General features: G+C 42.0%; 1 protein-coding gene across 3 annotated transcripts; it reads right to left on the bottom strand.

Annotated features, from left to right (window-relative positions):
* Window positions 1-928: 928 nt before the first annotated feature.
* Window positions 929-23,044, bottom strand: rbbp6 (retinoblastoma binding protein 6). 3 transcript variants are annotated; one of them, XM_075453695.1, is made up of 19 exons: window positions 22,509-23,044; window positions 19,261-19,366; window positions 18,003-18,051; window positions 15,920-15,964; window positions 15,703-15,791; window positions 15,479-15,575; window positions 14,757-14,899; window positions 14,220-14,392; window positions 13,951-14,054; window positions 13,626-13,808; window positions 13,274-13,425; window positions 11,516-11,618; window positions 11,367-11,433; window positions 8,914-8,956; window positions 8,501-8,824; window positions 7,678-7,788; window positions 5,050-7,104; window positions 4,425-4,536; window positions 929-3,154 (listed from the first exon to the last, which is right to left on the bottom strand). In XM_075453695.1, exons 1-19 carry the CDS (start codon window positions 22,672-22,674, stop codon window positions 1,943-1,945), a joined length of 5,334 nt encoding a protein of 1,777 aa, XP_075309810.1. In that variant the 5' UTR covers window positions 22,675-23,044; the 3' UTR covers window positions 929-1,942. The 3 variants fall into 3 exon arrangements, with proteins under 3 accessions (XP_075309810.1, XP_075309811.1, XP_075309812.1); XM_075453696.1 differs by having other exon boundaries at window positions 14,757-14,896; XM_075453697.1 differs by having other exon boundaries at window positions 2,975-3,060.
* Window positions 23,045-24,739: the final 1,695 nt, after the last annotated feature.

Genomic DNA, 24,739 nt, shown 5'->3' with positions numbered 1-24,739 from the left:
GAACACAAAAACTCAACAATACACTACAGCCGTAACCTGTCTGAAAACAGGCTGCGTTTGCACGTCTTTGTTCTGGTTAAACTGCGTTTTTTTTTTTCCCCTTCTTGTTTTGTTCCATGTTTTAAGCTATAGAAAGAAAATGTAAAGCCAGCACAATCTAGCTGTGCTCAGTCTGGGTGTCCTTACTTGGCATGAAGGCTAGTAGACCGATTGCTGCAGTCAGTCTCTGTGTGAGAGTTTAGAGGTGTTTGTTGCTCACACCAACTGTCTAGCACGGTGGTGGAGGGCTGATGGTCTGGGCTTGTTTTGAAGCGACAGGATAACTAGTTGACCGTGAACTCGCTCTGTATACCAAAGTATTCCAGAGACAAAGGTGAGGCCATCTGTCTGACAACTAAAGTTTGGCTGATATTGAGGCATGCAACAGGACAGCGTTCCCAAACATAGCAGTAAAAAGGAGTAGGTCTTATTCAAGTTATGCGGTAAAAAATGCGTGGGACCAAATTCATTCGTACGATGATTATCATTTAAATCTTCAGCATTAATGATAAAATGTCCACAACTAAACACCATCGAATAGGTCGTTTTGCATGATGCCTGCTCTACCTTTCAATCTTTGAACACATTTTGGTGTCAGTCCTGACTGAGCATTTACTCCACAGCCAAGGAACGACACACTATATTACTCTGGGGTCTCAAGTTACAGAAACGCATCTTTACAGTGGCAGATTCACTTGTGTTGCGTCTCTCCATTGTTTTAAAATCATCTACAGACTGTGAAACGTGTTACTGAGGGAAGGAGGAGTGCCTCCACGCATGTATCGTCTGTAGATAATGTAGCTCAGTGTAGTCATGTCAACTATGTTAGCCTTGAATTGAACCTTTGAGGGAACATCGACTGCTTTTCTAGTTTGAGCAGAATATCAGTAGGGCGGTGCTTGCCTGGATGACCACTTTTTTTTTTTTTTAAATAGTTTTTTAACGTTTGAGCACTTATTTGAATGAAAATCAAGAAGAAATTGCAAGCCAGAAAGAAAGCCAGAAGCTCTCATCTGAAAAACCAAGATGGTAATAACTGTTGAAGCATCACAAACTTCAAGCCAAAATGAAACAGGATATGTGTGGATGTAAAGCCAACATATTTTTGAGTCAAAAAAACCTTAAACTGCATCTGCAACTGATGAATGAGCCATTTGCTAATCCACACTAACAGCAGAGAGCATGAAGAAAGAAGAAGAAACACACACCTCCGCACGTTTACGTAGGGCATCTTTTATTTCCTTGAAAGGACAGGAAATACTAAACTATTCTCTGCTTAATTATTCATCCATCCAGCAGCTTTTCATTAACATGAACAAAATTAGAAAGAAAAACAAAATGCAACACAGAGGCTGAAATCATAAATATTCACAGTATCTCTTGAAATAATCAACGTCTCTTTTTTTTTTTTTTCCCCAATAATCCTCTATATGCAAATCATATAAAAAAATACCGACTCACTCCTGGTCAGACCGCAAGACTTCCTTCGTTTTAGCTGCAACGTTTAAGTTTCAGCTCGTGTCGGTCGTGAGCGAGTCACGAGCGTGTGCAAATTCCTAGAACTTAAAAGTAACTCACAGGAGTTCTGAGAATTGACATTTGATTTCATTCACCTTCATTATCTTCTTTTTTTTTTTTTTTTTTTTTTTTAATATAAAGTGCTTTTCTTTCACCATTTGCTGATGAGCCTTTTTTGGATGATGCATATCAGATTTAAGAGGTCTTAACGTGATACAAAAAGCATCCTGGTTAGAGAGAGAGAGAGAAAAAGAAAAGAAGTTAATAAAATAAATCCAGGCACTTTTTGGTCAGAGAAAGGAAAAAACATCTTTCAAGTAAACCTCTTTTTTTCTCTCAGTGAAAATAACATAACTAAGCCAGACTTATTGTCGTCCTCCTCTCACTAGCGGCCACCCGTCTCTCCTCTCTCCTCCTCCGCTCCATCTTTGCTGCTCTCTGACTTGTTGTGTTTCCTTGCATCTCCTTCTTGCTGCAGCTCTGGAGTGGTCTGCCTCTTCTCTTTTTTGTCCCGCTTCTCTTTTTCCTTCCCTTCCTCTCCCTTGTCATCTTTGCTGTTCTCGTGGCTCGCCGATGAGCTGACGCTGCTGCTGCTGCTGCTGGGTCTCCGTCTCCCCTCCAGTTTATTGGCCTCATCCTCCCTCCGATTACCTCCTCCTCGTCTCTCCACTCTGCCCTCCTTCACTGCTTTAAGCACCTTCTCTGGCTTCCACTTTTCTTTTCCACCCCTGCTTTCGTTTTGACTTTTGCTTCTCATTAATCCCCAATCAGGAAACCTTCCTTGAGGGCCTCCAGAGGGTTCAAAGGGGAGCAGGTTTCTGTCCTTACTGTGGTTGTGGAAGAGGGAGGGTGGTGAGTAGTGGCTCCTTCGGGGTCTATCTTTATCTCTGTAACCTTGGTGATAACCGTAGTGATGGAAGAGGTCTTTGTCTTTAAATTTCAAGTCCTGTGACACATCTCTGTGTGTTCTGGGTGGATTTTGATCAGCCAGGTAAGTAGCTCTACTTGTCTCATTGCTTCCCCTGGAGGATTTCCAGTAGGAATGAGAGGAACTCTTGCTGCCGCCCTGGCCGCCCCCTTGCTGCCAGTCTCGCCTCTCTGTGTCATGTGACAATGAGAAGGAGGAGGAGTGGGAGGAGGAAGTGAAGTCTCTTCTTTGCACAGAGGTCATTTTGTTGCACTCCCGGTCTCTCCTCTCTTCCTCTCTTGCTCCTTGTTTTGATCCTTTGCTCTCTCTCTTTCTCTCACCCTCTCCTCTTCTGCTTCTGTCCCTATGCCTTTCGGGCCTCGTCTCCTTGTCTCTGTCTGCAGACACGGTGCCGTCGGTCCTGTCACCGCCACCAGAGGGAGCCACACCCGAGAGTGACCTGGACGAGGTGGAGCTTCTCTCTTTCTCCTTGCTTCTGCCTCTAGCCGTCACTCTGTCCCTGTCTCCCTCTTCCTCCATCGACCCTTGTGCCTGTTGTCCACGGTCCCCCACTGTTTCTCTGCTGGTCTGTGTCACTGATGGATGAGACAGAGCCACGGTGTCAGTATCAACTTTGATCTTTCCTCCATCCTTCTTTTCTTCATTATTCTCCGATTTGGAGCAAAGCATCTGAGAAAGAGGTTAAACGTGACTCAGAGAGCATGCAGTTTTGTGCAGATTCAACAAATAACAGAAGATTTGCAAAATGCAGATGCATGCAAAGTTACAGCATCACGAGTCAAAATTTGTTACTAGAATAGCTAAGTGAGCAGAAGATGAAAGATGAAACATTTCAAATTTATTTAGGAAAGATTAGTGTTTTATTTTTGTTCTTTTGTTTGCTTTACAAACAAAACGTAGGGAGAAGGCCAGGGAAAGAAAAAGGAAACAGAGCACAATGAAAAGGATTATTCTACAGTCTGGATTCCCCAGATATCAGGGTTTCAGACCTTACTATTTTGTTGGGGCTACAGCTTGTTTAAAGTCAGTGTGTGGACAGGTCGAGTGATTCATCAAACCTTAGCCATGAGACATTTTAAGCAACAGTCTGGCACTTGGAAAACTAAAATAATTGATGCCTACAACATAGACGATGGCTGTTTAAAAAAAGAATATCAAAACATTTTCAGGTAGCCATTTTCTCAGTTTGGAAGGCATTTGAAAAAGGGACGTAAATAGGAGGTCAAGTTGAGTTCTAGAAGATTGGGAACATTTTTAGCACAGTTTGTAGGACTGACAGACCAATCAAAGCCACCGTTTTACTGACACACATCTTCAAATCATCTGAAAAAAAAGTCCTTTCTGCTTCTTCAAAACAAAAAGACTGATGCAATATAGGAAAAGCGCTCTATGGACCGATGAGTAACGACCAAAACTGTCAGATAAAAGGAGAAAGACCACCTTTCCCACTGTAAAGCATGGGAGTGGATATACCATGCTTTGGGCTCATGTTGCAGCCAGTCCCACTCAGAATACTTCCCTGCTGGAAGGAAGAAAGGATTCAGTGAACGAGAAGCAAATTCTGGAAGGTAGCATAGACTGGATGACTTCCACAACAGGATAATGATCCTAAACTCACTTTAAAATTGAAAGCCAACAATGTAAACGAGGTCTCACCCTGGCCCTGACTGTGCTTCAAACTAAACATAAATCATAACCTGCGAAAAGACCTAAAAAGAGAACCGTCTGCAAAACAGTCAGTGCAGTAAATATGTACAAGCTGTCAAACTCGCCAAAGAGGGGGAAAAAAAAAAAAAGGAAAAATGAAAAGTAATTTTTAAGGAATGATTTTGAAAGATTTCTAAAGATTTAAGCCCATTTAAATCCCAAACGGATGTTTCGGGCGGATCCTGATGCAGCCGCAGACACGCTGCTACATTACCTGCTCTGAGAGGCTCACCTGCATGAATGCGAGCCTGCACCGTGCGTCTCCGGCTCCCTCCTGCAGAGTTTTCACCACTCTCATCTTCTGCTGACCGTCCTCACCTTCACGGCTGCCTGCTATTTGGGTACTACGGGAGGCATCAAATACATACAGATTAAAAAAAATAAATAAATCACATATACTCTAGTAAGAAAAAAAAGAAAAGGCCCTTTAATTAAAGGGCCTTTTCTTTGGAGTGTGTTTCATAAAGTTTATGAAACACACTCCAACAAGGAGAAATCATTAATATCTGTGTAGCCTTAAATGTTGGTTAAGTCACACTAATTACATACTAAAACTGAAGAAAATTGAAAAATTGTGAGGAGTCAGAAAATGAACCGGCAATTATTCTAACAAGCTATTACAGAAGTGATCCGAGCCGCTATTTTGAGCAAAAATATCACGATTCTCTAATTCAGCCTTCTCCGATCGGAGTAATCACTTGTTTGATTCAACTGGGAACAAAAAAAAGACTGAATACACAAGAAATGACCAGAACGCTGGTCCAAGATGGTTCAGGCTGTGTTGAAGAATAAAGGTGCTCATACCAAATGTCGACTTTCGGACTTGTTAGAATTATACAAACTCTGTTTCTGCTGACCTGCCGTCGTCCGGTATGTTGCGACATCCTTCATGGTGGCTCTGGTTTTCGCTCCTCTGTGAGCTGCACCTCATTGCATCGCCTTCTTCCCTCTGTCGTTCAACTGTCTTTTCTCTGAATATGAACTCGCGCTCTGCTTTCTCATTCTGTGAAGCTAAGACTAACTCAATCATATCCTGTTTCTTGCCATGATCTTTTGCTTTCCCCGTTTCTTCAGCTTGTTCTTCCTTTCTGCTCACACTCTTCTCCTCTCCTTCCTCTACTTTGAATGCACAGTGCCATAAGTCCAAGTCTTTTTCCCCACCATCCTGTTCTTCCTCTTGTGCATTTTTCTTCTCCACCTCTCCCATGATCTCTCCAAAGGTAGCTTCGTTCCATAGCTGTCTTACCTCCTGTTCATCTGGATTTATTTTCTCTTCAGACAAAATTTCCTGGATGGCTTCTTTCTTTTCTTCTATCTGCGTTTCTATCTTGGCTTTGTTTGATTTCTCCTCGCTCTGCTCTTTGTTTTCCTCTGAACAGGTCTGTAAATCAGAAAGGTTCAGCTGATCAGTTTTCTCCTCTTGTTTTTTCACGTCCAGGTTGATGTTGATGCTTATCCTCTTCTGAGGTATCACCTTTACTCCTCCTTCCCAGATGTCTCTTTCTGTAAGAGGCCATGTTTTTCTCTCCTTCTTCTTCTCTGCTTTTCGTTGGATTCTGTCAAAAGGCTTCGGAGACTCACTTTTAGAACTCTCAGGTTGGTCTGTAGTTTCGGTTTTAGGGCATTTTCTGCTTTGAGGTTTAACTGTAAGACTGCTCTCTCTCTCTGTTCTCTGTGGGTCCTCCACTTTTCTTTTTCTGTTCTTCTCTGATCTAGAGTCAAAAGCTTCGCTGCCTCCAGGTTGCTCCTCTTTGTCTGAATCTAACCTGACTGGCTGTTTACTGGACTTTATTCTGCGTTTCCTCTCCGAGTCTCGTTTCGAGCCAGAATCTTTGCTTCTACCCCACCGTGGCTCTTTTTCAAAATGAATCGCCTCTTTAGCTTTTCTTTTGTAGTCTTTGTCCAAAGGTTTATCTGGTTTCAGGATGGGTGGCGCTGATTGTACAGCGGCACCGACATCTGCTTTGCACCATACTGCCGTATCACACGTGCCGACATTTGGTCCACTGTTGAGCTCCTTCTTGTTGTCTCTGCTCTCATCTATAGGGGCTGCTGAATCAGGGGACGATGACTCCTCTGCTCTTCCTCCATCAAGTTTCTTCGTCTTCTTTTGCACGTCTTCCAGGGCACTTAATTCATCAACACTCTTTATCACTTGTTGCTTTTCGTCTGTTTTCTGTTCCTGTAGAGTTACGTCCTCACTGCTTTTTGTCAGCGTAGCTGGCGGACCGCTGTACCTTTCGACGCACCTCTCTGGATTTTCCCTTGGCTGAGCTCCGACTTCAGACGGTGCGGCGCGACCATGGCTCGACATGCGAGAGGGTGGAGAGTGGCCGTCATAGGCTCTATAAGAAGAACTGCTGTCACTTGAGGAGTGAGAGGGCGTGGAGTGACCATCACTCGAGGACTGAGAAGAGGAGGAGCGACTGTAACTGGGCGAATCAGATGAGGGGGAGCTGCCGTCCACCGGGGTGCTGCCTTGTGGTGGGTGGAAAAAGTCCTCAGGATATGGAGGAGGAGGAAGATGCAGCTGGTGGAATTGGCCAATATAGGTGCTGAAATATTTCTCATACCATTCTTGGTACTCCTTCTTCCACTGCAGGTAGCGTTGCCTGTCCAGCCTGAAGCTGCTGTTATCGCTCGTACTCTGAGCATTGGACAAGCTTCCCGTTTCCTTTCCTGAACGTTGTTCTCCGCGCATCCTTGAGCTGTGGCCGCTCGAAGCGGACTTCCTGCCGAGATGGCGGCTCTTCCAGTGGTCTGAGGACGACTTGGATCTGGAAGGGTGGCCGCCTTGAGGTGAAGAAGACGAGGATGGCGTGGTGGAATGAGGGCGCTTGTAACCATAATTATAACTGGGGTTATGAGAGCGGGAGTTCAAGAGTCTGTTACTGGAGTAAGAGGAGCGAGGTCTGAAGAAAGAAGAAGAAAAGTAACAAAAAAAAATTGTTCACTTACGTGTCATTTGTCACACACATCTTTGGTATTATTGTTTGCGTGTATCTCACTTCCCATTCAAACTGGTCCATTAAAATTAAAACAAAATGCACAATGTTAAAATCAGAGGAACAAAAGTTGCTTATCAAACCAAAATTCTGTTGTGTCAGTGTTAAAGTTTTGACTGGTGGCTATTAATTAGCTTAGCATAGAGGCTACAATTGTGTGTGTGTGTGTCTGTGAGAGTATTATGTCCAACACATCTTTACATTTAGCGTTATACACCACAGCTGTTCATAACATTTCAAACTTAAACATGTTCCATGTGTTTTTTATATATATATATATATATATATATATGAAAAGACAACCAACATCTAGATCAAACTGAATAAACGGAAAGTTTCAGCAACTCATATAGTTTCTGTAAATTCAGAGGCTTCGCACCCAAGAGCCAGATAAAAATAGAAAATGTGTTAAACGGTTTTGAAGAAAATGGAATATCAAAACAAAAACCAAACATTTTGCTTAAGAGAGGGACGGAATACCTTGATCTAGATCGGGAGCGAGAACCAGAGCGACTTGATGAGCGAGAGTAGGAGCGGGCTGATTTGGATTTGGTCGACTTCGAAAGAGAAGAGGAATGTCTGTGAGGTGACCTGAGTGACAGAGAGAGAAGAGCCAAGTACGCCCCATTCAGCAGCTTGTAGAACCACCTTTAGCAGCTAGAATTTCAAGTAATCATTTTCTGAATGAGTTTATGAATCTCTAACAGCAATGTTGGGATATTTTGGTCCACTCGTCTTTTCCAACGCTGCTTCAGTTAAATAAGGTTTGTGTGCATCTGCTTAATGCACAGCTGTCTTAATGTCCCACCACAGCATTTGAATCAGACCTTCAGCTCTCAGACAGATGATTGATGGACAGCGACAGTAGCTTCTCTTAGAAAATTGCTGATGTCTTTCTACCTCGGCGTTGTGTTAAAGCACATCTGAATGCTCAAAACTGGCAAACTGCCAAATATCTGCTTTTATAAAGGCACTTAGAACAGCTGATGATCTGTTCATCAAGTACACTTGATTACCAGCACCTTGCTGCTACATATCCTTCATTCTATGGAAGCAGTAAGGATGATCCTACTTTTTTTCTTTTTTTAGCACACCGCTTCTGCATTCTGGCTTAGTTTTTGTGAAATACATAATGACCCGGTGCAATGCGTCATATGTTGTTGATTATCCGAGGTTGTTTCCATCTAATCTTTGGACCTGATAAGGACCAGATGGGTTTTTTCAGTGTCCTGATTCATAAAACCTTTGAACTGAAAGACGATGAGCTTTATTTTTCACCCGACAAGATGAATATTCCCTTTACCTTTCCTTTTTCTTTCTCTGAGGCCTGTACCACTCATTAGGGATGAGGACAGGGATGGAGGACGTGGAGGCAGAGGAGCAGAGGGAGGGGATGGGCCCATCCCGGGGGTTACGAAGCGTCCAGTTGGGAGTGGCTGGTGGGTATCCTGGGGGGTAACCGCTGTTAGGCTGGTGAGTTGGGATAAGAGTGTGAAAAAGGGGGGAGGGAAAGAGAGGGGAAGGCGTCGTTGTGTATGAAGATAAGGACAATGAGGAGGAGGTACTAGGCTGTGGGATGGTAGATTCAGTCAAGCCTCCAGTGGGACAACCGGCAGAGGAGCTGGTGCTGAGGGGAAGGTAGAACAACAGAAAGAGATATCAGTCTTGAAGCAAGTGGACAGCATGAAAAACAGACTGATAACTTTACACACAAACCTGTCCCATGAGGCTGATGAGCCAGACAGTCTCGGGGCTGAATCTGTGCATTCAGAGAAAAATTATGTGTCAGAACATTTTTTCATTACCCACTTTAGCGGTTAAGTACGGAAGAGTATTAGGGCCAGGCATAAGAAAAAATAATAATATTTTGCCTGTCGAGATTAAAGTCGACATGTCGAGAATAAAGTCGAATTTTCGCGAAAAAAAGTCAACTCCTCTGGTCCATCATCTAATTACTTTATTTTCGACATTTCGACTTTATTCTCGACAGGCAAAATATAAATATTTTTTTCTTATGCCTGGCCCTAATACTCTTCCGTAGTTAAGAGATAAAACAACCCACACAGATTTAACTTGAAGTTAGTCGTCAGCAGTTACAGTGCACAGTGAAAATGAGTACACCCCTGTTGAAAAGTAACATTTTGAACAATATTTTAATACACACACAAGTTATTCCCAAAACGTGCATAGAGTAAGTTTAATACAACATCTGTTCAGCTTACAACAGAAAAGAAAGGTCAATAATATAACTTAAATGACCTATTTGTCCATTTTTGTGAAATTATGCTGGTGCAAAAGTGAGTACACCCCTATGTTAAACTCCCTGAGAATGGGCCGTGTTGGCCCGAAATGTCATGAAATGAAAAGGCATTAAAAGGGAGGTCATCGTTGTGCGTTTCATCCTTGCCTTACATTGAAATTTTACATTTTGAGTCTGCACCAGGCTAAAAGAGACGTGTGTGAGATTTGACTGAAATCCTATGGAGAGTATCATGATCTGCTTCAGTAGTCACAGTACATGTTGACAAGCATGTTTCTTTTGGTGAAATTCAGCTTCCTACTGTTGATGGCATCCATACAGCCCCAAACCATGTCACTCCCACTACTATGCTTGACTTTAAGCATGGGGCACTTTTCTTTGTACAAATCACTTTTTACCACCACACATGCTTGACACCATCGAAAGCAAATTTGTTCATCTTGGTGTCATCAGATCACAGGACATGGTTCCAGCAATCCATATCCTTAGTTTGTTTGTCTCTGATGAGACAATGATAAACAAATTTGCTTTCGATGGTGTCAAGCATGTGTGGTGGTAAAAAGTGATTTGTACAAAGAAAAGTGCCCCATGCTTAAAGTCAAGCATAGTAGTGGGAGTGACATGGTTTGGGGCTGTATGGATGCCATCAACAGTAGGAAGCTGAATTTCACCAAAAGAAACATGCTTGTCAACATGTACTGTGACTACTGAAGCAGATCATGATACTCTCCATAGGATTTCAGTCAAATCTCACACACGTCTCTTTTAGCCTGGTGCAGACTCAAAATGTAAAATTTCAATGTAAGGCAAGGATGAAACGCACAACGATGACCTCCCTTTTAATGCTTTTTCATTTCATGACATTTCGGGCCAACACGGCCCATTCTCAGGGAGTTTAACATAGGGGTGTACTCACTTTTGCACCAGCATAATTTCACAAAAATGGACAAATAGGTCATTTAAGTTATATTATTGACCTTTCTTTTCTGTTGTAAGCTGAACAGATGTTGTATTAAACTTACTCTATGCACGTTTTGGGAATAACTTGTGTGTGTATTAAAATATTGTTCAAAATGTTACTTTTCAACAGGGGTGTACTCATTTTCACTGTGCACTGTACTTCAGTGGGTCAGGTGTATGTTCGGAAACATGTGCCCAAGAAACAAAGTCAAATGACCACAACCCCTTATTTAAATGATAGAATTGCAACTCTCGGAGGATGTTCGTACAGCTTATTTATTTTGGACAAAAAGAAGGAAAAAACAAATATGACAAAACTATCTAATTAATGAGTTGAACGTTGTGGCTCTGTAAAATTTAACTAAGAAGATCAAACCACTGAAAGAGTTACGATTCCATAGTTTTTGACTCTACTGAATGATCAGGTTTTCCCATTGATGAGATTTTTTTTAACCCCCGACGGCACAGGCACATTCTAATATGACAATGCCAGGATTCCTTTGGCTCATAATCTGTAGAAGTTGTTTAGGGAGCATGAGACATCATTTTCACGCATGGATTGCCCAGCACTGGATGTCAATCCTACTGGGAATCTTTGGGATATGCTGGAGAAGACTTTACCCAGTAACCCAACTCCTGCGTCTCCAATACAAGATCTTGGCAAAAAAAAACAGTAAATGCAAGTCTGGACAACAATGCATGTTGTGACGTTGCATAAGCTCAATTATTAATTAAGTCATTGATTAGCGCATAAAATGATGCCACAGTAAATCTGAGCCATGATCTAAGCTGAAGGTGTTTCAACAAAATATTGCGATTTTGGCAGTGTATGTAACACTCGCTTTAATTATCAACTAAAAACATACCAATAAATACTAAAACAAACAGTAAGCAGAGGGGAATAAAATACAACAGAGAGAGCAAGGAACAGCACTTCAAAGTCACTCACCGGAGGAAGAATTCCTCTGATTCTCACTGACTGTCTGAGGCAGCTCTGCCACTTGAGTATGGTTTACCTGAACAGACAAAAGCGTCACAAAGATTTCATGTGCTGCAGAGTGTTGGTGCGTTTTATGTGCTGTGAGTGAGCCTCCTCACCAGGGGTATCAGCTGTGATGGAGCACCGGGGGGGTCTTTGTTGGCAGCCAACACAGACGGAGCAGCAGCTGCTGAGTCACTGTGTGTCTTTCCTTCAGCCTCACTGAGTAAGCGGTACAAACATCACAGTGAAATCATTTAACATGGCGGCAGAAATCCCACATTCCTACAGAAGCCTCAGCAACCACTGATCAGTCACAACATTAAAAAGCACAGAGGAGTGACCCCTGAGATTGATTGATGTATTGGTGGCTGCAGGCTCTCCTCTTTCCACCTCTTTCCATCCAGCATTCCTTTCAGTTCATGGCACCATGTTATATGTATGCCATTCTCTAATTTTGAGCTTTGGCTGCTTGCATTTGCAGCACTTTTAGTTTTGTTGAATAAAATCCTTTTCTTCACATGCCTGCATCCAATGAGCCTTGAAATATTAGCTTTTATTTGAGCCTTTTTTCTCCTGTTTTTTTTTTTTTTTTTTGCTCATTTAGCAGTTTCGGAAGCCTTTTGACATTCAATTGAGAGAAGGTAGGAAACATATTTAAATTAATCTACTAAGTGCCACAAATACTGTTGGTGGAAAAGAGTCATGTCATTCATATTGCAGAAGGGTTTCCCCTTGGCCGACTCATAACTAAAGTGAATAGCACTGAATATCTTACTTCAACTGCACTTGTTAAGAGGTGGCATGTACTTGGCAGCAGGCAAACAGTCAGTTCTTAACATTTGATGTGTTGTTAGCCGAAAAGTGGGCAAGTGTAAGCATCTAAGCAACTTGGCTGGATGACTGCGTCAGATAATCTGTATAACAGCAGGCTATTTGGGATGTATCTTGTTGCAGTGGTTAATACTTCCTAATAGATCAAGGAAAGACAACTAGTGAACCAATGACAGGGTCTTATCCCCACGTAGGGGTCAAAGGCTTGCCTGTGGGGCCCAACCCAACAGAAAGGCTTATGTAGTACAAAGCTGAAAGCCTAAATGTTGGCTACAGAAGAGTGTCGGAAACCGCTTGGCATTGCAGCTTACAAAACTTTGTAGCGGCGTAAAAAAGGGAAAGCGCTCATGCCCCCAAGCATCCACCAAAAAGGGCACCTCCAGGAGGTATAAGGATCAGAAGTGGATCGTGCCGTTGTTAACCTGCCGTTCATACAAATGATATATTGACCTACAAAAACAGCGTCATAGGCTAAATACACCCTTTCCTGACAATGATGTCTGGAGCCTCTTCTGGAAGGACAACTTCAGCAACAAGGGATGCTTTTTGAAGAACACGACAGAGATCAGGATGTTGACTTGGTTTCCAAATGATTCAGATCTCGATTTAAATGAGCAACACTCTATATTCTGAAATCAATCTTTCAGGAATGCAGTAAACATCTTCCACAAACAATGCAAAAAGTGGAGTCAACACTCAGCTTAAAACCCAAGCAAGCACGATTTATTTTAATTTATCTGGACTGTTGCTTGTTTTTAAATTCATTTAAATTATTTTATTAATTTCTCTTATGTCTTTTTAATGCTTCTTCCACTCCCTGCTGCAATGCTTTTATTTTATGTAAAGCACTTTGAATTGTTTTGTACATGAAATGTGCTATACAAATAAATTTGATTTGATTTGAAGCAGCGAACACATCACACGCTCTCAAGGGTTGCTGCATACAAGAATTTCAAACTTGATACCGATACCTGATACCATCTTTGACACCATGGGTGGAGAACGATCAACGATCAGATCAATCTGTTTATGTGTTTCCTTACTTGTTAGATATCACTGCAATGCTTTGCCCTGGCTGAATAGAAGATTTAGAGGTGCTGTCAACAGAAGGAGGGTCTGTTGCTACAGAGGGAGCGTCAGGAGCCTGCGGTAATGGAGCTGTTTTTACAGTCTTTGGGTGGTTCAGGAAACAGTCCTTAAGAGGAGATACAGGAAGAGAGTATCACAGAGATCAGAATTGAATGGTTGTGAAGACACCTGCTGTAGTGAAACCATAAAGCCAGTTTTCAGCACGTTTGCATATGACAATAGCATCACAACTGTGAAAGATACAGTCATGAAACTATACATGCAAATAGATGCTGAATTCATTCAACCCTCCAAATCAGACAGTACCTGCTGGTTGTAGGGGGTCTGGAGAGGCCTCTGCAGGGGGCTCTGCATGCTGACATTGGGTGGTATAGGGGCTGGGCTTGGAGTTGGAGTTGGAGTTGGAGTTTCATTCTGTGACTGGGATGTGCCAGATCGTTCTCGCAAGCTTTTATCTTGGCATTGTTCTTTCTTAAAATTGTTCACGGCCTGGTTTGGGAGATACAGACAGATGGCAAAAATGAATGCTGAAATTCTGTACTGAAGTTAAAAAAAAAAAAAAAAATCATAAGCCTCTGGTGATGAGAGACATTTCAGATTTGGGAATATTTTTCAACCACCGTCAATTCACCTGTCTGAGAAATTTATTGGCTATCAAGGTATCGGGTGAGACATCTGATTGGCCACACGTGGGGCAGACATGATCCTCTGAATCGAGCAAAGCAGTCCGAATACCTGAGTGACACAAAGGGTACAGATGCGAAGACCAATGTATCTATGCTTTCAGGAGAGACCAACTTCCAGAGCAGCAGCCAGAGTAACTGCTAAGACTTTTCCTCTTATGTAGAGCAGGTGTGCATTAGGTTTGCCTGCATGTGTGTGTGTTTGTCAGAAGCTCACAGTCATCGCAGTAGCTGTTTCCACAGCAGGGTATGACTACAGCGTCACCCAGCAGGTCGTGACATATCAGACAGAGGAGTTCGTCGGGTATGGGATCACTCTCGGCTTCAGATTTGGGTCGCTCCTGCGGAATGAACGGAGGCCTCTCCTTTTTTCCAATAGCATACGCCTCTCTATGGACAACAGTACAAGCAACACAAATCCACATCTGTTTTTTACTAAATGGTTGATTTACTATCATCTTGGTTCTCTTGAGTCGGGATTAAAAATAATCTGCTAGTCAAAATTTACTGTCTGGTTCATTCCATCATACCTGAATTCAGTGTTTAAGACCAGCATCCTCTCCGTTTCGGAGGTTCCATATGGCAAGCTACAAATTTGTAGTTTATGGCGGGCCATTTTAACATTTAGTCAAACTACAAGCCTATTTGTAATCAATGATAGCCACAATGAAACCAATACATTTCCTGAAAAATCAAACTTTTCTCTCAGATTTAAAGAACGACAGACACACCGACACCTTTGCCGCACACTCACGCGTCAATGGCGGGAATTGCATAACGACCACAGTTGGTCAGCATGACTCCTTTAATGTTGGGGTTATCCACCTCAACCATGAAGGACCGAGGGATTCCCGTGCTCTTCTTTATCCTCGGAGGACCGTCAAAGTTTTTGTCCTGCTGGTTAAACACACATTTCTACGTTTAAAGCGAGTCATGAACATATCGCTGCAAAAGAAACCGCCAGCATACACGAGAAAAAAGGGGCTTGTAAAAGACCACGACACTTCGGGGGTCAACAATTTTATTTTTTCTTCTTTTGATAAAAAGATGGTATGCTCGATTTTGAGGGAAAAGGGCATTAAATACCGACACTAAAACCTAATTCCAACTGTAAAGCACGGTGGGGGAAGCATCATCTGTTTTGCCATTTGCTGCTTGGATGTCTTGCATCCATTTGGGTTCATTCAGTCAACTGAAATTTTACAGGAAAACGTCAGGGCAGCACTTCATGACCTGAATCTCAGGAAAGGTTTGAAGATGCAACAAGACTATTACCAAGCTACACGAGTAAATGATAAAATAGCATTTTATAGAAAAAGAAAAATAGTTTCTCTGCCAAATTTAAGAACAGCAAAAGGCAAACTAGACAAAAAACTAAATCTGCCACACTAAAGGCAAACAGGTATGCCTGTGCCCATGTCTAGAAGGCACCACAGGCCTTAATGGGTGGAGAGACGTGGGATGATCCGCACTTACCGCACTGATTGGACAGTTCCTGATGTGGTGGCCAGTATTTCCACAGCGATAGCAGGTGTAATTCTCTGGAAGGACAGTGCCAATCTTTGGGTTCAAACTAAAGGAGAAAGAAATGGGGGGGCATACTTGATATGAGAGAAAAAGGGAAAAGCAGGCAGGGTGGGATAATAAAGAGACAGAAACGCGACGAACAAGGAGACTTAATAACACTTGACACGACTCACTTCATGGAATCATAGGAGGACTGATTCATTATAACTCTGATCTTATCCTCCTCTGACACATCTGCATCAACCAGGTTAGCCATCTGTATCTACATGCACGAGTGCAAGTGTGCGACAGACAAAAGGATGTCAGACAAGGAGTAGCGTTTGATCTAAGATTACACACAAGATGAAAACAGGATGAATACAAACTATGAACAGAGAAAGGAAAGAATACCTTGGAGAAATAAGACAAGGCTTTGGTAGAACTGCGGCCATCCATCTGTTAGAATCAAACACAAAATCCGTTTTACAAATGAAAATCTTCCGGATCCATATATGACAAATCTTGAAAATAAACTCTTTAAGTTTGAAGAAGCCTCTGAAAAAGGCCCGACCAAAGGTTGCCCCAACAGCTGTTTCAAAAACAGATGATAACCCTGCCCCGTTCTCCCCCTTTCACAGCTTTTCAGGCCGCATCCAGCAGTGATCTTCATACCGTGTCGATGACAACTGTCACCACATTATTCTCTTCCCGTTACTTCTCGCATCTCCAGAAGCTAACATGCTGAAAATGAGCAGCTTTTGTTAAGTCATGAAAATCTCTTTTAACCATCAATTGCTATGAGATAATTATACAACCATTCATGGGTCTTAAATAATACATTTTTGCCACCATGATGTGCACATCTTGCATTATGACCAAGCCAAACACCAGTATGGGAGTATACCTACATTGGCTGTAATCTCAAGGCATCACTCGACAGTGTAGCGACGTACATTTTTACAAAGATGTCAGGTACATGAGTGAATTTAGAATACCCCCCCCCCTTTTTTATAAAGAAAAAAAAAAGAAAAGTTTTCCCAGTTGTACCATCATGAAAAATACATTTAAAAAAAATAAATAAATTCTTTCTCCAACTCCTTGCTCGCAATTCATAAATGTCACAACATTGGGCTGATACTATACTGGCCTTAAACCTCAAGCTCACGTAGGCAACCTTTGTCGCTGTACCCGAGTATGACGCCAGTCACCAGAGGATTCTGCAAAGTTGCACGCCAGCTAACTCGCTTCACAAAATGCTGGGCAATGCAGGGAATGTAGAAGGAGACATTTAGGAGGTTTAGCATTCGGTTTGTGCAACGACTGACAGAAAAACCAACAGCTGTGGAGATGTAGACGGCATTTAAGGCCCCTAAATCACGGGCATTTAATCACATTTGCCCTTGTAGCTACCTCTATCGGCCATCTGCATATTGCATCTTGCAGCGTGTTCGTTTCCGAGGGCGTGCACAACTAAAACTCCAAATAAAAGCATGAGGTCGCCATGACAAAAACATGAACGCATACTTACAAACATTTAAATGTATTCTATGTCTCTTTTTTATGTGCTACGTTCTAGAGCCAAATCAACCAGAAACACGAACTGACAGAACTTTATTTAAAAGAAAAAAAATACCTACAAACATCATGAGGCATTACTGTACGGCTCTAGCAGTCTGATAAATCTTGTCCAATGACCGAGGTGATTCCGGTGGAAAAGCAAACTCAGGATTCTAAGCGTTGATCGTACATGTTTGATTGTGGTGAAAACACAGACCGAAATCATAACACAGCTTCATACAAAATAGTTTTTATTGGAAGAAAAGAGGTAAAAAAAAAAAAAAGAAAAAAAAAAAAAGGGTATGCAGTCCAACTCTGACTCAAAGTATTAAGAAGAGTGGCAGACACTTCGCCTACTGAGAAACCAGAGAGAAAATTAGGTCAGGTCAGGGCAACACTGATTCAGACGGCAGCACATAAAAGCTTTTTAAAAAGACTTTTATTCTTTGTTTGAACATTAAAAGAAGAAAAAGCTATTCCAGCTTGGATAAGAAGACTTTTTTTTTTTTTTTTTGATCTAATGAAAGATCAGCGGTGAGGCGGTTTGTGGAGGAGACCCTGCTGGCTGATATCTTAAAACAACAGTTGGGTTTTTATCAGCTGTGAATAGCTGGCCTGCGTGATAATGTTTGACCCACCCGTGCAGCTCTCACCTCCCATAGACACACACTGAATGGACTTTAACAATGACCAGTGACTGGTGACACAGCAGCTTGTTTATGAGCTGAGGACTTTTGTTTGAAAAAAAAAAAAAAAGATCCACAAGTGTTTTCGTTACCCGCCCCACCTCATACACTGTTACAGAAATGTTATGTTTGACAGTAGTGACGTATTTTGTGCATGTTTTAAAGTGATCTGAGTGATTCAGATGTTTTTTTTGTTGAAGTGTGTGTCTATTGTGGAGCTGTATGCGAGGTGCTGTCGAGGTGCTACGTACGGCTCTGCTGGCTCCAAAGGCGCGGTGGAACTGGCCGTCTGATCGCTCGCTGAAACACAAAAAGAAAACCGGAGTCCTGAGAAATGACCTCAGCAATTCATCCAAAACAAATATAACAGGATATCTTCCAGAATTAGCCTTTATAACACAAAGTCCAGCCTTGTGATTTCACAGGTGGCGTTTCCATGGCAAGTACAGTAAAACATTTATGGACGCCTAGAATATATTCAAATTTGAAGATTCAAAAGTTACTGAATATGTCGAGCAAAGACAGAAAATGTGCGAAAAAGAGAGAAATGACAAAGATCAAACAACTGGCTGGTCAGGTGACCCACTGAGAACTCAGTACAAACAGTTCCAAACATTTGCGTCTGCTGGGTTTGACTCCAGCAGACTTGTGCAGAGATAAATTTTCGTCACACAGGCCTCGCACATGAGCAGACGTGGTAACGCTGAATTTTCTTTAACTTGATTTCCTCTGACAAAAAAAAAAAACAAAGACAAAACACAAGCTTCAGGAGACCTATACTGACAGCACAGTTCCCGTGATCTCCGACACCCAGGTTAGAGAACATATGAGCACAGCTGGAAATATAATATCCACAACTATGATTTCATTAGTGTCGAATCACAATGAGAGAATCCCATCTAAACACGATGGATTTTCTTATTTTTGTTCCTACTGTTGATGTTTCATTCCGAGTCAGACGCACAACCTCAATACTTCGCTCAATTAAGAGTTTTAATAATACATTAAACCCCTCTTATAATGTTAGAAAAACACATTTCCACAAAATGCAACTACAAATAAAGACTTTCTCTGAAGCCCTTTGCCTGTTCAGGCATTCCTCTGCTGCGTTTCATCTGGTGGGCAGTGTGACCACTGTTTAGGCGTCAGTCCTCTCTGCTGCTGTACCGAGGTGCTGACGCTGCTAATCACATGGCTGCCGGTCTGTTCCACCGTTGGCCGGCTCCTCGTGAATAAAACCCACAACCCTTCCGGCTCTCCTGTTGAAGCTCTGACTGATATCTGGGTGATCCCCGAGTGCGTCACCATGGGAACACTGGTCCCATATAGTCTCCTTTCTACGTGTATTACACCGTGAAAATGTCTGAGAGCGAGATTACACAACTAAAGGTAGACTTGGCGGCGCCAGGTTCAAGTTTGCTTAGGTAGGGTGGAGTCTACTATTGAAGGCATATGAGCACTAATAACAGTGAAGGAATTCAGCTTCAAAACCCCAAAATACACACTTACGTGTTGTGGGTCTTGTTACTTGAGCTTGCCTTGACTCCAATGATGGGGATTCTCCTGACAATGACGGAGGAGCCTTTTGGGATTACATCTTCGTTGTCCGTGTACTCTATATAAAAAAAAAAAAAAAAAAAAAAAAAAAGAGGGGAAAGAATGTCAAGGTATAAAAATCTAAGAATTTGATCTGGCATTTATGAGATAAATATCTAAGATCACGAGGTCTCGGTTTTACAGCTTTACAGAAATTGACATCAAACATGTCACAGTTCACCACAGCAGGCTGCATCTGAGGCTGAAATAATCAGACCTGTCGCTTAAATTCAAGCAAATTTATCAACAATCAAAGGGACTGAGGACAACATTCCTATCGATCACGTACTTGACAAGCCACTGATTTCAGTTACAGGTCTACGGAACATGACAAACTAACATCATATACATTTTCAGCTTGGAAAGCTTTTACTTCGCTCTGAAGCAACAACTTTGTAAGTAAGAACGAAAACGGAGTTAAGGAAAACAGAAATACGCGCTCAGTGTTGCACGCATTATAAGCCTTCCTTAAAGTGATAGTTCGGAGTAGATTCACCCTAGGGTCATTTGAACCGTGACATCCAGCCAAGTAGCCCACCCGAAGTTTTTTTCGATCTTGGCTGAACATCAGCTGAGTTACTGAGTTATCCCGAATAGCTTAGTACAAGCGCTAACGGAACCTGGCAGTATCTCCAAAATTACCACACTAAAATCACATGCCATGACACCAAACTTCTACAGTAGTACAAATATGGTCTGTACTCAAAAAACGATGCATTTGGAAGTTTGTACATAGTCCAGGAGTTTATTATTATCAACACAAGCCTAATAGCTTCTCTGCTGCTAAAGCTGCGTCGACGTCACTTCCTTGATCTGGGAGCTTCAAAGTAAGATGAGGGTTGATCTACTACTGTAGACAACAAAGCAAGGCTGCTCAATTTCTCCATTGATAAAATAAATTCACAACTCTACAACATAAAAAAATCATGTAGAATATAGCATATACTTTGTTGTCTACAGTAGTAGATCAACCCTCATCTTACTTTGAAGCTCCCAGATCAAGGAAGTGACGTCGACGCAGCTTTAGCAGCAGAAAAGCTATCAGGCTTGTGTTGATAATAATAAACTCCTGGACTATTTTCAAACTTCCAAATGCATCGTTTTGTGAGTACAGACCATATTTGTACTACTGTAGAAGTTTGGTGTCATGGCATGTGATTTTAGTGTGGTAATTTTGGAGATACTGCCAGGGTCCGTTAACGCTTGTACTAAGCTATTCGGGATAACTCAGTAACTCAGCTAATGCTCAGTAAAGATCGAAAAAACTTCGGGTGGGCTACTTGGCTGGATGTCACGGTTCAAATGACCCTAGGGTGAATCTACTCCGAACTATCACTTTAAATGCACCCAACTCTTTCTTCTTTGTTGTTTCTAACTCTTAATCTCTAAAATCGTGTGCGAAAGGGTGTGTTGTTTCGACAGGGTCAGGCTTTCAGAGGAAAATACATTGCACAGCTTACGAAGTAAAATCCATCGTAAGTCACTCTCGACTTGACTTACTGTTAATTGTGTTTAATCTGCACCTTCTTTTTGCCAGGTTTGTTCGCAAAACCTACAGCGCTGTGCAAAAGTGTTGAGTCACACCTCTTTTCTTTCTATTATGGGAGCCAAACTTTAATCTAATCTTTTAAAGTGGTCTTGAGCAATATTTCTCCAGACTTTCTTAAGGTTTGGTGTTTTTCCTCAGGACATCGCCTGCTATTTCCTCTCATTTTCATTCCAGTCCTTGTACCCGACCATTTATTTTTATTTTTTTCCTTTGCCATTGAAAACTGACCGATAAACTGTCCAAGCATAAAAACTACACCCAATTAAAGGGACGAACCAGTGTCGTCTCCGCAAACTTTGCCAAGAACCATCTTTAAACTTCATTTCTCGGCATTTTGTAACTAGCAGCATGTTGCAAAGACGCAGAATCTTTTTCTCCTTTCTTTATGTGCATCTGCAAAAAGTGCCAAAGATCACAACACAATCTGGCAGACACAAAATACCAAAATTGAACCGACAAGGAGATTCTCAAAGAGCTCCTAGCTTAAAACTTGGCATGATATCAGCATGCTGTGCAGTGTCCTTAAAAAAAAAAAAACACATGAGGAAACTGAATAAGTAGAGGACAAAAGAAGTGGCAAGCCTAAAAAAAAACTGCGTACAACAGATGAACAGTAACTGAAAGAGATGTCTTGAAGAAAAAAATAAATCCCACAAAGAGCTGAGAGATGAATCTGGACCCTCAGTCGATCCATCTACTGCTCAATGAAGCCTCATCAGAAACACTCTCTGTCAAAGGCTGGCTGTCATGAAGCCATTCTCAAGGAAGGGAAACAGAGAATAAAAAGGCACAAGAAGTGGACTGAGAATCAGCGTCAACAGGCCTTACGGAAGGATGAATCCTCCCCAGAGCCCAGACCTCAACATTACTGATGTTGAGGTACTGGTGTGGGATCATCTCGATAGAGAACGGAACAAAAGGCAGCCGACATCCAAAGAAGAGCTTTGGGATGTCCCTCAAGAAGCCCGGAGAACTATTCCTGAAGACCACTTAAAGTAAATTTCAGGAAGGTTTGCCTGAAAAGAGTTCAGACTGTGTTGAAAAATAAGGGTGGTTATACTAAATACTGACTCTCAAGCTTACAGATTTGTACAAACTCTGTTTTTGCCTGTATATCCTTTTAAGTTTGCACTGATTAAATCGCTGCATCTTTTTTTTTTTCCCCTAACGGCACCTTTAAAAACTTCGGGCTGGCTCAGGATTTTTGCACAGTGCTGTAAAATATGCTCTCCGCTGATTCATCTTGATCTATGTGTCGCGAGTGGTCTGCTGTTCTACCTTTGCTATTTTTAAACCAACATCTCTGGTGAGGACCTGCACGTGCATGTGGCACCGACAAGACTGATCCACCTCCATTGGGCCTGTTAATGTGGGGCATGAAGCGTAAATGAAGCAGGAATGCGGCCCATTCATCACACCCCTTTGTCCTGGCTTGACTTTTCTGGACCCCCGTCCACTTGAAAAAAGGTGACGCAAGCCCCTCTCAGCAGACAGCTGTCAAACCTGGACCACGTGCATTCTTCTAAAGTCCAAACTGTATATCTCCCATTCAGGTGCTGATGTAAAACACGTCCTTATCACTCCAAACATAGTTTAAAATTTTTTTTTTTACCTTCTTTGGTCTGTGCGTTGGTGATCTGCAGGTCGCAGTCCGCGGCTCGGAGCTTCTCCCTGCCCATGATCTGCCTCTTCAGGTCATTCAGCGTGATGTGCGGGCCGTCAAAAACCACCGTGTTGTAGCTGAGTTTAGAAGAGAATTTATAATGAACATGAGTCATGCTGAAACTGAGCTAAAACCTGCTCCTGTACTGTCAGACAACCCCACAGTAGGCAGCCGTTCTGCAGCCACACAAAAAACCTGTGTCGTGGTAATTGCTAGGGGAGCACAAAGTTAGCTAGCCGACGTTAGCAGCCGGCTGCGACGAGAGTCACCGGTGTACCGCTAACACGCGAGATCGTTAATTAACAACTGGCTGATAAAGTGGCGTTCACAGGATGACATCTCGCGGCTTCTGGTGGACCAGGAGCAGAGACCCGATGCAAAGCGTTTTCGGTCAGTTTCGAGTCTAATTTGAACTTTTATTCGCGGCAATGTTGCTTTCAATCCGAGGAGTTGCGCTGACAGAAACCACCAGCTGTTTCCACCAGCAACGGCTCGTCAGCAGAGTGCACGCACCATCTCGCGCTGCGTTCACGTGGTCTCCGCACACTCCAAATTTTGACCGACTACTTTGCGTTCATCTTTCACTTTGTTTCAAAGGCAGAGGTTCAAAAAGAAAACAGGGACGAATGTATTTGTAGTATTTGAGTGCTTTTTTTTTTTTAACGTTGCGTGTCCTGGTTTTAGGGGAGGTTTCACTGATAAATATGATAAAAATGATGTGCAATATTACAATATTACAATGTCAGCTTGACACTTTAACTGTCTACATGTCACTTTAATCACATTGTCATTTTAGTTTTATCGACGCCCTATTTTTTTTATTTTTTATCTTATTTTTATTTTATTTTATTTGCTTAATATTTTATTTATTTTTTGTCACCCCTTTTGTGTTTTTCTTTTCTTTTCTTTTTCTTTGTGAATCCATTTTGTGATTCCATTTTCTTGCTCTTCTTTTAATGTACCGCTCTTCGCCCTTCTAATTGCCCTTCGGGGATAAATAAAGTTTTTTCTGATTCTGATAGGAATATGTTAAATGTGCTGGAAAGGTCGTTCCAATTCTTGTTTGTTTTGTACGTTCTGTTTATTTACGCTAGACTTTTAGTCAAGTTTGACCCTTACATCACGTTGTGAAAATTAGTTTTTGTTTCATAAAATACTGTTGTCTCGTCCCCTGTCCCGTGTCGTGATTAACCTATTGATTGGCGTTATTTTGCTGGTCAAAAGCTGTCACTGTCCGCCAGGGGTGCAGATAGGATTTTGGAACTGGGGGGGACAAAGCTGCCAGCACCCCCCCCCCCCGCCGCAACCAGCCCTCAACCATGTGTTGTGTGTAACAATATACAGCCATGACATAACCCATCAAACTCAATTGCCCATCAATGCAAGAAATAAAGCGTATTGATTGTGGATTTGTAAATAAGTACTCGACATGAGTTTTCAATAAATGGCCTCAAATGCAAATAGATTAAGTGAAGGATCCAAAAACCTCTCTCCTCCGATCCTTGCCCCGAATAAACTGTTGGGCAATGTCTTTCCTGTTCAGATTGTCCAGCCTTTCTTGATGGATGTGGCACACTGCCATTCCATTCAGCCTTTTTTGGGTCATGGTGGACCGCAACCACGTTTTAAGCCTCCGCAAGCCACAGAAACTTTGTTCTGACAGGACATCTTCAAATGCGAAATACCCCTCGACATTAAGACTATGTTTTTCGGACACATACCTGAGGGATGGCTGAAAAGAGATAAGCACCTCATAAATATCCTGCTAATGGCTTGCAAAAAGAATATTACCAGGAAATGGTTATCACAAGAGAGCCCAACTGTCAACATCTGGATGGACATCACAATAGACATATATAAAATGGAGAGAGTAACAGCATTTGTTAATCTTAAACTGGAGAAATTCACCTCATACTGGGAAAACTGGGTCAACTATGTCACGCCCCATAGGCCTGATTTCATTTTTACAAATCAATGACTATGCCATATAAAAAGGGTCACTCCCCACTTTTTACATATTCTTGTGTGTTTTTGTTGTTGTTTGGTTCTTTCTTTTTTTTTTCTATCGTTTAGACATAAAACAAAAATACCACTTTGGCATTTAGGACAGACAAGAGATGCGAGATATATGCATATGTACCGGATGTGAATGTTTGTTTCTGAATGTCAATAAAAAAAAA

This window comes from Odontesthes bonariensis, chromosome 21 (genome assembly GCF_027942865.1).
Source record: "Odontesthes bonariensis isolate fOdoBon6 chromosome 21, fOdoBon6.hap1, whole genome shotgun sequence".
Taxonomy (NCBI): domain Eukaryota; kingdom Metazoa; phylum Chordata; class Actinopteri; order Atheriniformes; family Atherinopsidae; genus Odontesthes; species Odontesthes bonariensis.
The sequence above is the reverse complement of the archived record's forward strand: the minus strand, read 5'-3'. Positions and strand labels throughout refer to the sequence as shown.

Coding starts and splice junctions, on each gene's coding strand:
- rbbp6 (XM_075453695.1), bottom strand. CDS start 22,674: ATGACTCATGTTCATTATAAATTCTCTTCTAAACTCAGCTACAACACG. Junction 18,052..19,260: donor AGTAACAAGACCCACAACAC/GTAAGTGTGTAT, acceptor TTTGTGTTTCAG/CGAGCGATCAGACGGCCAGT. Junction 8,825..8,913: donor TCATCAGCCTCATGGGACAG/GTTTGTGTGTAA, acceptor CCTTCCCCTCAG/CACCAGCTCCTCTGCCGGTT.